The following is a 14,571-nucleotide window of genomic DNA, read 5'->3' as shown; positions in this document are numbered from 1 at the left end:
GTCCAGCAAGCATGGCCAATAATTGGAGATGATGAAAGCTGAGGGCTGACAAAATATGGAGGGCAACTCATTTCCTATCCATGTTCCTAGCGGATAACGAGATGGGTGATCTGTGATAGAGCTTTCTGTAGAAACAGTGAAGGGGCCCTTTAGATTTTTGTCATGTCCTCTCAACAAACATCGATTATCACCACCTTACAATCAACCAGGGAAGGGGGCAAATTCCAGCTTGGCCTTTCTCAGCCAAAATTTGTGGGAGTCGAATCTAATAACAAGAACACCCTTGCCTGACAGGTGATCATTTGAAGCTTTCCTACGGCTATTACAAAATCTCAGTACCTTAATAGTAACTGTAAGTTATGTTTGATTTTGACAGGTTGAAAGGAATAGTGGCTCATATTCATAATGTGATGGCAGAAGAAAGCGTATTGCCTCCCAACTATGGTGCTGTAACCAGGAAACCCCCTCACCACAAATTTTCCAAGGAAACTGAAGCAATTTTTATTGGAACTATTCCAGTCAGCATCTTGGCATTCATAGTAAATGTAATTGTCTTTTGGCTTTTCTGCTGCAAGATCAAACAGACTAACTTAACCCCCTATTTTTTAAATCTTACGATTGCAAATCTTCTGACATCCTTCTGCAGTGCTGAAGTTGCTATTTTATATGCTGTAAATTTACATCTAGTTTCTCCAATTCAACATCTAGTCCAGATGCTCTATATATGTGCCTATGACACCAATTTATACATCTTTACAGCTCTCATTGCTGAAAGGTACATCACGGTCTATTTCCCAGTCTGGTGGCAACACCACCGGCCTGAGTATTTCTCAGTCATGATGTGTGTGATTTTATGGATGTTGTCTTGCAATCTGTCACTTCTGTACTTTTTTTTCTGCTTCCCAAAATACCTCATAACGGTTAGGGAATTTGAATCTCAATGTGGAACTTCAAGTATAATATCCTTAATAATTGAGGTGGCTATTGTCCCATCCTGTGTGTTTTGTTTCTCTTTGGCCATTTGGATCAGAACGGCAAGATCACAGCAAAAGCCTCGAGCAAGACTTGACATCACCATTGTCGCCATAGCAACAGTGATTCTTATGTTCAATATCCCAACCAGAGCTGCAGTTACCTTTTCATTTTGGATTCTCACAATAGATATATACAAGTTGCAAATCTGTATTGTGTTAATGGATTCACTCTCCTGCAGTGTCATTGTTATTGTGTACCTTATTGTTGGATGCTGGAAGAGGTGGGAAGCCTTAAAGTCCTTCCATGTGTTACTTGAGGGAGCAATGGAGGATACAGAAAACATGCCAGAGTCAACCAAAACAGATGAGGAGCAGGCCTGAAAATATCTCTGGCATCGGAAGCCAACCCCCCCAACCCCCGCATCAGATTATTATAGAAAAACATGGACATTCTTTCACAGTTCCAGAATAAATTTTTTACAAATGCTTTGATGTTGTGTTCATTATTTCTAGTACACCCATCTAGGCCCTATACTAGGGCCAGTCAGTAGAGGGCTCTAGTCAAAATCAGAGGGCGGAGGTGACTGAGCCACCAAACACTGAGTTTGACATTTCTCAGTGTGGTCAATAAGCAGAGATCCTACAAAGGAAGCAAACGTGTGGTCAAGGTAACTGGACAGCGGAAAAAGGCAAGCAGACAACCACTATGAAAAGGAGGTCAGATAGAATCAGAGAACTGTAGAGTCGGAAGGGACCACGAGGATCATATATTCCACCCCCTGCAATGCAAGAATATTTTGTTCAACGTGGGGCTTGAACCCATGACCATGAGATTAAGAGTCTTGTGCTCTACCAACTGAGCTATCACAGCTTCATGAGGTGGATGGACAATAGACAAAGCAAGAAGCCAGGAAGCCCAGAGAAAAAAAGTGTGTTGGTGGATATAGAAGTACATATACACACAAAAAATCAGGTGTAATGACAATTATTATACAACAAACCAACAAAACCAAAACTGGCTTATGAATATAAAGGACAATTTTACTATAATAAGTATATGAACTCATAAGCCTACTAACAATGAGCAAACTAAAGTGCCATGTGCATAACCAAGCCTGGCGACACTCATAAACATAGAATGAACTTATGTCTCTCTCTTTGCTATACTTGGTTATGTATGTGGTAAGTATTTCATTCTTTAATCATTCTTAAATCATTAGGTGTAAAAGGGGGGAGCCTATGGTTTCTTTATTTAAAGTTCTCTACATTTATGATTTGGCAGCCTCCTCTGAATGTTAGTTCAAATTATATTTGTACATGTGAGGATGTCAGAAATTGGATTATACATATGGAATATAACATTAAACAGAACCTCCTTTAAATTACTGGGAGTTTACCTTAGTGAGGAACTCACTTGGAAAATCAACACAACTCAGGTGGTCAGAAGGACCCAAAAGAGACTCCATTTCCTCAGGGTCTTGCGAAAGAGTAATGTTAAACAACAATTGATGAATTCCTTTTACCGGTCCACAATAGAAAGTGTCCTTTCATATCGTATCACAGTGTGGTATGCTGCCTTGACAGCCATGGACATGTTTGAAAAAGCTGGGCCTTGTTGCAGCAACAGGACTGTTTTCAGTTGGTTGCTGTGGAATTTTGTGGTGTCAGCTGGCAGCACAGCTTTGGAGGTGGCAGCGTGCGATCTGCCTTTCTATTGGATGCTGCTGGAGTCTTCAGAGCTTCTGGTGGTGACATCTAATTTGGGCGCCACTTTTTTGTGCGTTTAATCATTATTTTAGGTGTGAAAGGTGTGGTTTTTTTTGGGGGGGGGGAATTATGCCAGATCCCTCCCTGATGGGCATCGGACGTTGTGGCCAAATTTCTTACATTACGGTTCAGCAGTTGCGGAGAAAGGCTGTGACCTCCGCGCGCGCAATGCCTACATTTATATATATATATATATATATATATATATAGAGAGAGAGAGAGAGAGAGAGAGAGAGAGAGAGAGAGAGAGAGAGAGAGAGAGAGGTGAGGAACTCAAACTATATCCTTGTTCTTCCTGTGTGTGGCAATTGTTCTGTCCATGGTGTTTCTTCCTGTCCTTGTAAGATGTTATGTCTCTTTTCTTTTCCCCCCAGTTGTTGCTGTTATCTGTCATGCCTTGGGCGGAGCTGATATCCCATTGTGGTTCCAGAAATTTATCCAAACAGAATAGGGCCTTTCACAATGGGGGGGGGCGCACAGAGATGAGGCACAACAAAGGGAGGGGGAAACACATAGCCATGGGGGGGGGAGGACCCTGAGTCAGCCAAAGCAGTGGGGGGTGGGTTGGGACAGGGAAAAATGAGTAGGCCTCACCATTGCCCAGTAGGCCACAGGCAAAAACAAACAGAATATGGGGCTTTCACAACGGGGGGGGGGGGGTCACAGGGATGAGGCACGACAAAGGGAGGGGGAAACACATAGCCATGGGGGGGGGGGAGAACCCTGAGTCAGACAAAGCAGGGGGGGTAGGGACATTTTCAGGAACACGCGTGGGTGGGGGAGTCTTATTTTTGAAACCTGCAGTAGGGGAGTCAGGGTTGGGACAGGGCAGGTGAGGGGACTCTGAAGGGAGACTCTGAAGGTCCATTTAACACAAAAACCCACAGCAACGCATGGCCGGGCCAGCTAGTAGTTTTATAAATCATTTAATGTGTCAACATGAATAGAAGTTATTGAAATTGCAGTTGTTGTATAAGGGATTATTATTATGATCTGAATGTAATGGAAATTTTGGAATGCAGAATTAAAGCAAATTAATAGATTTTGGAATGCAAAATTAAAGCAAATTATCAAGCCATCAATTTTAGAATGCAGGGGGACACTTTATCTAAAGTTTCCCAGAGTCTGCTTAGCAAGGTGGAGAACTTAAAAGCTCCTTCTGTGGCGGGAAAACCAGGCACAGAGAGAGCTTTTAAGCTCTCCACCTTGCTTACCAGGCTCTGGGAGACTCTCTTGCAGGCTCTGGAAGTTCTCACAAGATTTCACAAAGCTCCCCCTGCTGGAGACCTAACTAACCCAGTGCCAGTAAATAAGGGAGTACGCCAGGGTTGTATTTTAGCGCCACTTCTTTTTAACTTATTTATCAGCGATATGAGGAACCCATTAGCCGACTCACAAAAATTTATCCACGCCCCTCGTATAGCAGATTATCGTTGTCCTTTACTTCTCTACGCAGATGATGCGGTGCTACTCTCTTACTCCAGAGTGGGTTTAAGGAGGGCACTAAAGATTTTTGCGACTTATTGCTATCTTAATCATCTGTCTATCAACCACACCAAGTCCAAAGTACTGATATTTTCAAGGAGTCGAAAACTTTATACATGGAAACTGGAGGGCACGAAAATCGAACAAGTACATAAATTTAAATATTTAGGAATTTATTTTCAATATAATTTAGGGTGGAAAGCGCAAGTTGAATACCTTCAAAACAAGACAAAAGCCCTATCGCACTCCCTCCTCCGTTTTTTCTATTCTGAGGGGGCCTTATTCATCCCTGCGGCCTTGAAAGTGTATAGCATCAAAGTGATGGCCACAATGGCCTATGCTGCACCTTTATGGGCGGCCTTTGCAAATTTCTCACCTTCAGAGTCGCTTCAAAGCCAATTCTTACGCCGACTTCTAAAATTACCAACATGCGTAAGTAATGCGGCTATTCGCTTAGAAATGAAGATCCCCTCAGTGGAGTTAGTTTTATGGAGGCGAGTTTTGATTTATTGGATATCCCTATGGCATAAACTCCCGAACCACTATCTCATTCAATGCATGTGGCAGGATGACTTCACAAATTTGTGGTCAGGAAAAATCCATGCCAAATTGCTGTTCTATGAGATCTCGCCCACTGAATTGCTCAAACTGGATCTAAATGCGGCAAAAAGGTGTATAAATCAAAGGCTGGATGATGCAGAGCTATACCAAAATTTCTTAGCTGGTGGTGGAGTATGCTCACCGTTAAATTTCGGCATAACCCCTATTTACCGTGCTCCGTCCTATTTAACATCGCTTACGGCCGCGTCTCACCAATATGCCTTCATTAAAGCTAGGTTCAATGTTTTTCCAACAAACGTGCTGAGACATAGATTTACTAAGGGCCAAGTCTCTTCAATGTGTGCTTGTGAAATTAAAACATCTGAATCTCTACAGCATGTTATGTTTATCTGCCCTATGTACAGTTCGGCTCGTGCTAGCATACTAAATTCCATAATCCAGCCTATGGCTGACAAACCAGTTGACCTACAGCTTGCCTGGGTTCTTCAAGATGTGGATCCTTATATTACTCTACAGGTTGGTAAATTCCTAACAGCTGTCCTCTCGTACAAGAGACGGAATGGAATGTTAGCAGATTATTTATAGTTATAAGAATTTTCTATAATGACATCAGATATTGATTTTAGCGTAGTGCCTAAAAATTTTTAATCATAATCTTAAACTTTTCCTTTTAAATTGTTAATATTTGTCCTTGTGAGCTGTGAATTGTGTTATATTATTTGTGGCTTGAACGAGTCCGCTGTTTTATTTGATTTATTTTGTTGTGTTGTGTTTTATGATGGGCGAAAAGCCAAATAAACATTCTGATTCTGAAAGCAAATTATCAAGCCATCAATTTTAGAATGCAGGGGGACACTTTATCTAAAGCTTCCCAGAGTCTGCTTAGCAAGGTGGAGAACTTAAAAGCTCCTTCTGTGGCGGGAAAACCAGACACAGAGAGAGCTTTTAAGCTCTCCACCTTGCTTACCAGGCTCTGGGAGACTCTCTTGCAGGCTCTGGAAGTTCTCACAAGATTTCACAAAGCTGTCCGAGATCTTGCCAGAGGCTCCCAGAGCTCATTATCTGCAGCCCTTCCTCATATGCCCCTTCCATGGGAGGTTTGGAGGGTGGCAAGAAGATAGCAGTCCTTTCCCAGTGATGGGAAATGCTCTGCCTGGGAAATGCTCTGCCTGGGGAAGCACACCTGAAACATTCTTATCTAGTTCTAGGTGCCAGGCAAAGACTTTTCTCCCCCACTCCCAGCCTTTTGGACCTTCAATTTAAAGAATATTGTGGCCCTTTTAGTTGGGCAGGGCTTGTAACCCTGCCTTGGTCTCTGAGCTAGGGCTAAGGACAAATTCTCCACGATACATCGTTCTCCTGCCTTCTGCTATGGCTGAGCGGTTAGATAATTTCTGTGTGCAATATGCGGACCGTAAGAAAGTCGTCTCCTTTCCCTTGGTGGAAATGGAAGCCTTCAAAACTGTTTTAGAAACCATGTAAGGAGTGGCCCCAGTACCACTTTCTGATATCTCTCCACCATTCAGGAATGGAACCAGTCCAGACTGTTGAAGAGGTTACGAGGACTGATGATATGAAAAGATCTCCAGAGGACTGAGATAATAAATGAGGCAGAGGCGCTGGCTTCTCCAGTGGATTGGGAGGCCTGGGGTGACATCATGCAATGTTGCGAGGAGCCGAGGTGGGGCCAAACACCCCGGCCCCCTCAAAATATACATTTGGGGGGCTGAAACTGCCTTGGCCCCTATGAAATGAGGTCACTCTGTTCTGTGAAGTGCCTGAGACCTCCGGGTATAGGGCGGTATATAAATTCTAAATAAATAAATAAATACTCTCTCTCCAGGTACACTTCATCTACCAGGGAAATCCAAGCAGTCTCCTTCCCTTCATTTGAAGCTATATTTATATAGGTACAAGGTGATGTCACTGTGAGCATAATCATATCGCACCTGACAGTAGTTGTGAGGTCATGAGATTCTAGTATTCAGTTTGTTACATAAGTCATACTTCGTAGGAGTGGAACTGGCCATATTATGCAGAAGCATGGTCAAAGAAGTTTGAAATGAAAATTGGAGTACAATCATCTTAGTATTGACTCTTCTGTCTTGCTACTGCTTACGTGAGTTTGATTTTTAAACACCCACATTTCTGCTAGTTCCCTCATCATCTATCTGTTTAGCAGGCCTTGTAGGAACCTGCAGAATTAATTCTGACTGTATGTGGTCTATTTCTACAAAGAGAATCCAATCAGTGATCAGATCTTTAAGCAGTTTACTACATAAATAATATATACCTAGCCTTTGTACTTTTGTGATGGGTAGGAATGGCAGAGGGGCAATGAGAAAAGGCAGAAAATCTGATACATGTTCTTGCCAAAAAAGTAAAATAAAATAAAACCCTGAAGGATAAGTTACCTTAGATACATCGCAGAAAGTATACAGAGTAGCTATGGACTTTGCCAAGGTGATACAATGGGGTGGTGTTGCGCCTGTCTCCTACTATTGGTTCCAAGAGTCCAAGCATTTAAAGGGCCATCAGATGTCGATCAGCCAAAGGCTTGGCTAAAGAGGGGAGCAGCTGGGCACCAGCCGAAGCTGATGGAAGGCACTCTGTGCTACCGAGGCCACCTGAGCCTCAAGCGACAGAAAAAGATCCAGAAGCACCAGCAAGCTACATACCCGTCCTTTTAAAGGGAGTGTAACCCCATCAAAAGCAGGCAACCTCCCAGCCACCTGGTCTGGCGAACCACCCACTTAACAGTGCCCCAGTCTTATCTGGATTGAGCTTCAGTTTGTTGGCTCTCATCCAATTCATTATCGAGGCAAGACAACAGTCCAATGTATCCAAACTGTTGACAGCACACAATCTAACATTTCCTGGATACGCCTTAAAATTGCCTACAAAGGATATACCACTCAACTTCACTAGGATCCCCAAAGTTGAACACAATTTCAGCCTGAGGCTTTGCTAGCAGCCCTTCAAACATGTCTTATTACGAGATTATGTTCTATTATGCTACTGAAACTTTTATTTTCCCCATAGCAAAAATATTAAAATTCTAGTTGCTGCTAAAGAGGGGAAAAGGGGGTGATGGCGAAACTTTTACTATTGACCTATTATAGTGCATTTTTGTTGGAATCCATTTTGCTCAGGCAACATATGAAAGGCCTCCAAGTGGAGTTAGCTTGTTTTTGCAACTGCTCAGCATTTAGTTGAAAACAGCAGTTGCTAATCTTAAAATACATACACAGCACCTTAAAATGCCTTACTGCGGCTGCTAGGAGTAGTGAGGAGGAAGACCGCTCCCTGCTGCTAGGCCTTTTTCCATCCAGCCTAGGGAGCGGGGTCCACACTTACCAGGACTGCTAAAAGGCTCCTGGAGGCCTTAGAACACTGCTGTGGCTGCTCCCTGCTGAAAGGCCCTTCTCTTGAGAGGTAGCAGCAACTGAAAATGTTTTTAAATGCTTTAAAACTGTTTTTAATCCCTGGCAGTTTAAGTGTTGGGGTTGTTCTTGTTTTTGTTTTGTTTTGGCGTTGTTGGGGTGGGCTAAACATTTAGTTGGAGCCAAGGGTTAGTTTAGTTTTAGTACAATTGTTTGTTTGTTTTTTAAGTTTCTGTTGTTTTATTGGTTATTGTATAGTTTATTGTATAGTTTGTTCTTAAGGGGAGAGGGTCAGGGCTGCCTGGGAGTGGGCCCTAGCTGACAGAATGGCTGTGGCAAGTTCCATGGGGGAAGGGACTCACTGGGACACCCGATCTCGGTGATCTTGGGCAGGAGGAGGAGGAGTTACGCTAAGACCAGACCATGCCATTACCGAGGAGGCAGGTTTAGTCGTTGTTTGAAGACTACCCCTGCCTCTGGGTCTGGTCTGGACCGGATGGATACTGGAATCAACAAGGGAAACCCACATGACCTGAAGGTGCTGCTGTGCAATGCCAGGTCAATTATCATAGCTGCCAAGTCCGGGTCATAAAGATCCGGGATCAGCAGCGCGCGCATGACCGGAAGTTGCGTGACGCAACTTCCGGTGGCGCTGCGCCCTTCTATGGGCATCAGAAAATGGCGGCGCCGGCGCCGGAAGTCGCTTCCGCGCATGACTGGAAACACGTAAAAGCGACTTCCGGCGCCGGCGCCGCCATTTTCTGGTGCCCATAGAAGGGCAAAGTGGCACCAGAAAAATGGCCGCCGGGCAGAAGCCAATTTAAGGGACAATACCGGGATTTTCCACCAAACGGGAGACCGCTGGGAAACTGTAAGAAAAAAGGGGTTTTCCCGGCGGATACGGGATACTTGGCAGCTATGGTCAATGATTCATAAGACCACTGCCATCCACGACTTGATTGTGGATGGAGGACGTGACCCGGCATGTGTGACAGAGACTTGGTTGGATGAAGCAGATGGGCCTGTCCTAGCTGCTGCTTGTCCACCAGGTTTCTCTTACGCACAGCAACCTAGGTCATGTGGGTGGGGAGGGGGAGTTGCATTGATTTTTAGGAAGTCACTAGTTTACACCAGGCATCCTATCGGGAAGACCCAGTTTTCTGAGTGCATGTTTTGGAGGTTGGGCAATAGGGGCAGTACAGGATTCCTTTTGGTGTACCAACCTCCCCGCTGCACCAAGGATTCCCTGCCCGAGCTGCTTCAGTTTGGTTGTCCTACCTAGGGGATTTTAACATCCATGCCAACACAGCCTTACAAGGGGCCGCTCAGGACTTCGTGGAAAGCATGGCCTCCATGGGGCTGTCCCTCAATAAGTTTGGCCCAACTCATAGCCGTGGACATGCTTTAGACCTGGTGTTCACCTCTATTGATGTGGGTGATCTGACACTAAGTAAAAGTGAAACAAAAGAAGTGCCATGGTCAGATCACTTCCTGGTGCATCTGGACTTTTCCGCAACCCTTCCCCTCTACAGGGAGGTGTGACCGATTTGGATGGTCCGCCCCTGCCACTTAATGGATCCAAATGGTTTCCAGAGAGTGGTAGGGGGTGTTTTATCCCATGTTGATGGACTTTCAGCTGATTCCCTGGTGACCTGCTGTAATGAGGAGTTAACCAGGGCTATTGACTGTCTGGCTCCGAAGTGCCCTCTCCGATTGCATGGAGCCCGGACAGCCCCGTGGTTTTCCCCAGAGCTAAGGGTGATGAAACAATCACTGAGACAGCTAGAGCGCTGGTGGCAGAAAACTCATTCTGAATTGGACCAGACACAGGTTAGAGCTCAACGCTGAGCCTGCCAAGTGGCGATAACTACGGCAAAGAGGACTTTCTTCACCACGTCTATTGGATCTGCAGAAAACAGCAGCAGGAGACTCTTTCAGGTGGTTCACAATTTAGCAGAACCACCTTTGCCACCGGGCCCTGGCAAGACCCCAAGATCTCCTGCAATGATTTTGCAAAGTTTTTTTGCAGAAAAAGTCACTCATCCTGGAGGATGCAGACCATTTGGATCCCTTCCAATCGGAATTCAGGTCTCATCATGGGACTGAAACTGCCTTGGTCGCACTTGTTGATGATCTCCAGCAGGCAAGGGACCAAGGTGAAAGCTGTTTCCTAGTTCTGCTGGATCTCTCAGCAGCCTTTGATAAAATCGACCATAACATCCTTCTGCACCGTCTAGAGAAGTTGGGAGCTGGGAACACTGTTATACAGTGGTTCTGCTCTTTGCTTCTGGGCTGTGTCCAGAAAGTGGTGGTGGGGGATGAGTGTTCAGACCCCTGGGCTCTCACTTGTGGAGTGCCTCAGGGTTCCATCCTCTCCGTCATGCTTTTTAACATCTATATGGAGCTGCTGGGAGAGATCATCAGGGGGTTTGGGCTGGGTGTTCATCAGTATGCGGATGATACCCAGCTCTACCTCTCTTTTAAATCGGAATCAGTGAAGGCGCTGAAGGTCCTGTATGAGTGCCTGGAGGCAGTTGAAGGATGGGTAGTGGCTAACAGATTGAGGTTGAATCCTGACAAGACAGAAGTACTGTTTTTGAGGGGCACGGGGCAGGCGGGTGTGGTGGACTCCCTGGTTCTGAATAGGGCAACTGTGCCCCTGAAGGACCAGGTGTGCAGCCTGGGAGTCATTTTAGACTCACAGCAGTCCATGGAGGTACAGCTCAATTCTGTGTCCAGGGCAGCTGTCTACCAGCTCCATCAGGTACACAGGCTGAGACCCTACCTGCCCATGGACTGTCTCATAAGAGTAGTGCATGCTCTGGTTATCTCCCGCTTGGATTACTGCAATGCACTCTACGTGGGGCTACCTTTGAAGGTGACCCAGAAACTCCAACTAATCCAGAATGCGGCAGCTAGACTGTTGACTGGGAGCAGCCACCGAGACCACATAACACCGGTCTTGAAAGACCAACATTAGCTCCCAGTATGTTTCCAAGCACTATTCAAAGTATTGGTGTTGACCTTTAAAGCCCTAAACGGCCTTGGCCCAGTACACCTGAAGGAGCGTCTCCACCCCCATCCTTCTGCCCAGACACTGAGGTCCAGCTCTGAGGGCCGTCTGGCGGTTCCCTCACTGCGAGAAGCGAAGTTACAGGGAACCAGGCAGAGGGCCTTCTCGGTAGTGGTGCCCGCCTTGTGGAACGCCCTCTGATCAGATGTCAAGGAAATAAACAACTATCTGACTTTTAAAAGAAATAATAATAATAATAATTTTTATTATTATTATTATTATTATTATTATTATTATTATTATTATTTATTCCCCGCCCATCTGGCTGGGTTTCCCCAGCCACTCTGGGCAGCTTCCAACCGAATATTAAAAACAGTACAGCATCAAACATTAAAAACTTCCCTAAACAGGGCCGCCTTCAGTTTTCTGAAGACAACCCTGTTTAGGGAAGTTGTGAATGTCTGATGTTTTATTGTATTTTTAATATTTTGTTGGAAGTTGCCCAGCCTTCCTACTACTACTTATGCTTTGGAAAGTAGTCTGCTGCAGAAGCAACCAGGAAATGCTTTAAATCAGGCATGTCCAACCCGTCGATCGTGATTGATGGTTTGATAACTGGGTGCAACTTAGTCGATTGCACCAACCATGTTGTGAGGCGGCTGTGAGGTGGTATGGGGGGGTGGACTGATATGCGTGAGGCTGGAGCACGGGAAATGGTGGAGGAAGCAATGAGAAGCAGGCGGGGTGACGGAGCTGGGGAGAGGTCTGCGCGATGCTCATGGAAGAGAGGAAGCGGGCTTTGCATGGCTTTCCGAATTGGGGAAGGGGGTGGCTGTCAGGGACAGAGGGAGGCGAGAAGGAGCCATGTCTCTGACAGTGAAAGGTGGAATCAGTACCAGCAACAGCATCAGCTATTTTCAAATTCTTTCTTTGAGTATTCTACCATAGGATAGTGCTTTGTCCCACTTAAACTAAGCATTCGCATGAATTCATCTCTGAATTTTCTAAGATTAACTGAGTCACTTAAGTCACCCCTTACTCATATTTTTGCTAAAGTAAAAAGTCCTGAACACTGCAACCATTCCTCATGGGGGGTGGGGGATGAATTCTGATATCCACCTATTACAAGCAGCCAAACAAGGGAGAGCATAAATTCAAAATTGGAAATTCTCTGCCAGAATTTGGGAAGTGGAATACTGAAAAATTCAATACTTTAATAATTACAAATTATATGTGATTTCTATAGGTTGAGAAGAAAAATGGAATACATCAATAATCTCATGATGGCAAAAGCAAGCACCTTGTCTTCCCACACTGCTGGTACCCCCAAGAAAATGGTCAAATACATACCGGCTCCATACTATTTCAAATTAAACAGTCTGAATGCATCTGTTCCCATCTGCATTGTTGGATTAATAGCTAATGCAATTGTCTTGTGCCTTTACTGCTGCAAGATCAACAAGCCAAAGTTAGGCCCATATTTTTTAAATGTGACCTTTTCAAATCTTATTATAATTGTGTGCAACCTTGAAGTGGCTGCTTTTTATATCGGAGAAATGACAACCCCATTAGTACTCCAACGTCTACTGGAGATGCTTCATATTTTTGCTTATGACACCACCTTATATATCTTCACAGCTCTTACCGCTGAAAGGTTTCTCACTGTCTATTTCCCAGTCTGGTGGCAACATCACCGGTTCAATAATTTCTCTGTCACAATGTGTGCGATTTTGTGGGTGGTTTCTGGCCTGGAGTCACTTATGGTATATTTTTCCTGCTATCCAAGATTCAAACTCATTAATTATGACAATACCACCTGTACAATTGCAACTATAGTGGAAATCATCATGGAAGTCATCATTTTTTCCCCCAGCTTGTTGTTCTTCACTTTGGCCATTTGTATCAAAAGGCGAAGAACACAGCAAAATCCTCTAGCAAGACTTGACATCACCATTGTAATCATAGCTATTCTACTTCTGCTTCTCAGCATCCCAGTTAGATTACTTCATACTATTTCATTTTGGGTTCAATCAATGGACTGGTTTCTGTTGACATCTACTGCTCTGTTACTGGATTCTTGCACCAGCAGCAGCATTCCTTTTGTATTCCTCATTGTTGGAAGCTGGAAGAGGCAGAAAGCCTTTGAACCCTTCTGTATGTTTCTTGAGAGGGCTTTAAAGGATACTGAAGACACATCAGAGCCAACAACAGCAGACCAGGAGCAGGCATAACAATATCCCTGGCCTCAGAAGTAATTTCTTTTTAAAAAATAAAATAAAATGTATACGCTTTGAGAAAAAAATCACGTTCCTTCCAAGTTTCAGAATAAATTTATTTCAAATACTTTAAGGTTGTTCTTTACATTGATTCTAACACACCCACCTAAGTGTGGCACTAGGGCCACTTTCTCCTTTGGATGGCCAACTAGGCAGAGGCAGAGCAGGTGGGCTGAAAGTAGAGGACTACAGGCCAAACTAGAGGGCAGAGGTGACTGAGCCACCGAAGACTGAGAGTGATCACCATTTCTCAATGTGGTCATTCAGTAAAGGTCCTCAAGGGAGAGCAAAAGTGTGGACAAGACGAACAGACAGTTGAGAAGGGCAAGCGATCAATACGAAAAAGAGGTTAGGAGTGGCAACAGAGGATGAAAGTGAGGAGTCTGGAAGCCCAGAGGAAAGAAAGAAAGAGACCTCTTGGTGTTATCACTGCTGCAGGGATGAGATCTGAAGTACAGGAGCTCACCGTAACACTTCCATTGCCATGCTATGATCAGTTCTGCTCCTGTATCTATATACACATTTGCATGTACAGTAGAACCTTGGTTTTCGAAAGTAATCCGTTCTGGATGACTGTTCGACTTCCGAAACATTCAAAACCCAAAAGCTGAACACGGAATCCTCAGTACAACAGGGAAACTCAAAATGGAAGCCATGTGGCACGTTCGGCTTCCGAAAATCGTTCGAAAACCAAAGCAGTTACTTCCGGGTTTTCGGCGTTCGAAAGCCAAAACGTTTGTCAATGGAGATGTTCGAAAACTGAAGTTCCACTGTATATGTGTGATGTTCATGTGTATTCACTAAAAGGCTCATTTTGGGGAAATAGCAATACTACTCTTCAGATATTTAATAGAGTGTTCAAAACGTGAGGAAATTGAGCCTGCTGAATCAGACCCACGCCCCATCTCATCCCCCTTCCCAAGGGAGCCAGCCAGGTGCCTGAGGGAAGCCTTCAAGTTAAGGCATGAAGACAACAACATTTTCGCCTACTAGTTTCCAGCTAGTAGCCAGAGCCATAATGCCTCTGACAGTGAAGGTAGAACACAGGCATTGTAGCTACCGTAGTAGCCATAGATAGCCTTATCCTCCATGAATAGCCTTATCTAGCTGCA

General features: G+C 44.6%; 1 protein-coding gene across 1 annotated transcript; it reads left to right on the top strand.

Moving 5' to 3' along the window:
- The first annotated feature begins 12,433 nt into the window (after positions 1-12,433).
- On the top strand, positions 12,434-13,515 carry LOC118082739 (proto-oncogene Mas-like). The gene has a single exon (XM_035110570.2). The coding sequence runs from the start codon at positions 12,443-12,445 to the stop codon at positions 13,412-13,414; it is 972 nt and encodes a 323-aa protein (XP_034966461.2). The 5' UTR covers positions 12,434-12,442; the 3' UTR covers positions 13,415-13,515.
- Positions 13,516-14,571: the final 1,056 nt, after the last annotated feature.

This window comes from Zootoca vivipara, chromosome 3, assembly GCF_965207765.1.
Source record: "Zootoca vivipara chromosome 3, rZooViv2.hap1.1, whole genome shotgun sequence".
Lineage (NCBI taxonomy): Eukaryota > Metazoa > Chordata > Lepidosauria > Squamata > Lacertidae > Zootoca > Zootoca vivipara.
This window is presented reverse-complemented; position numbering and strand designations above follow the sequence as displayed.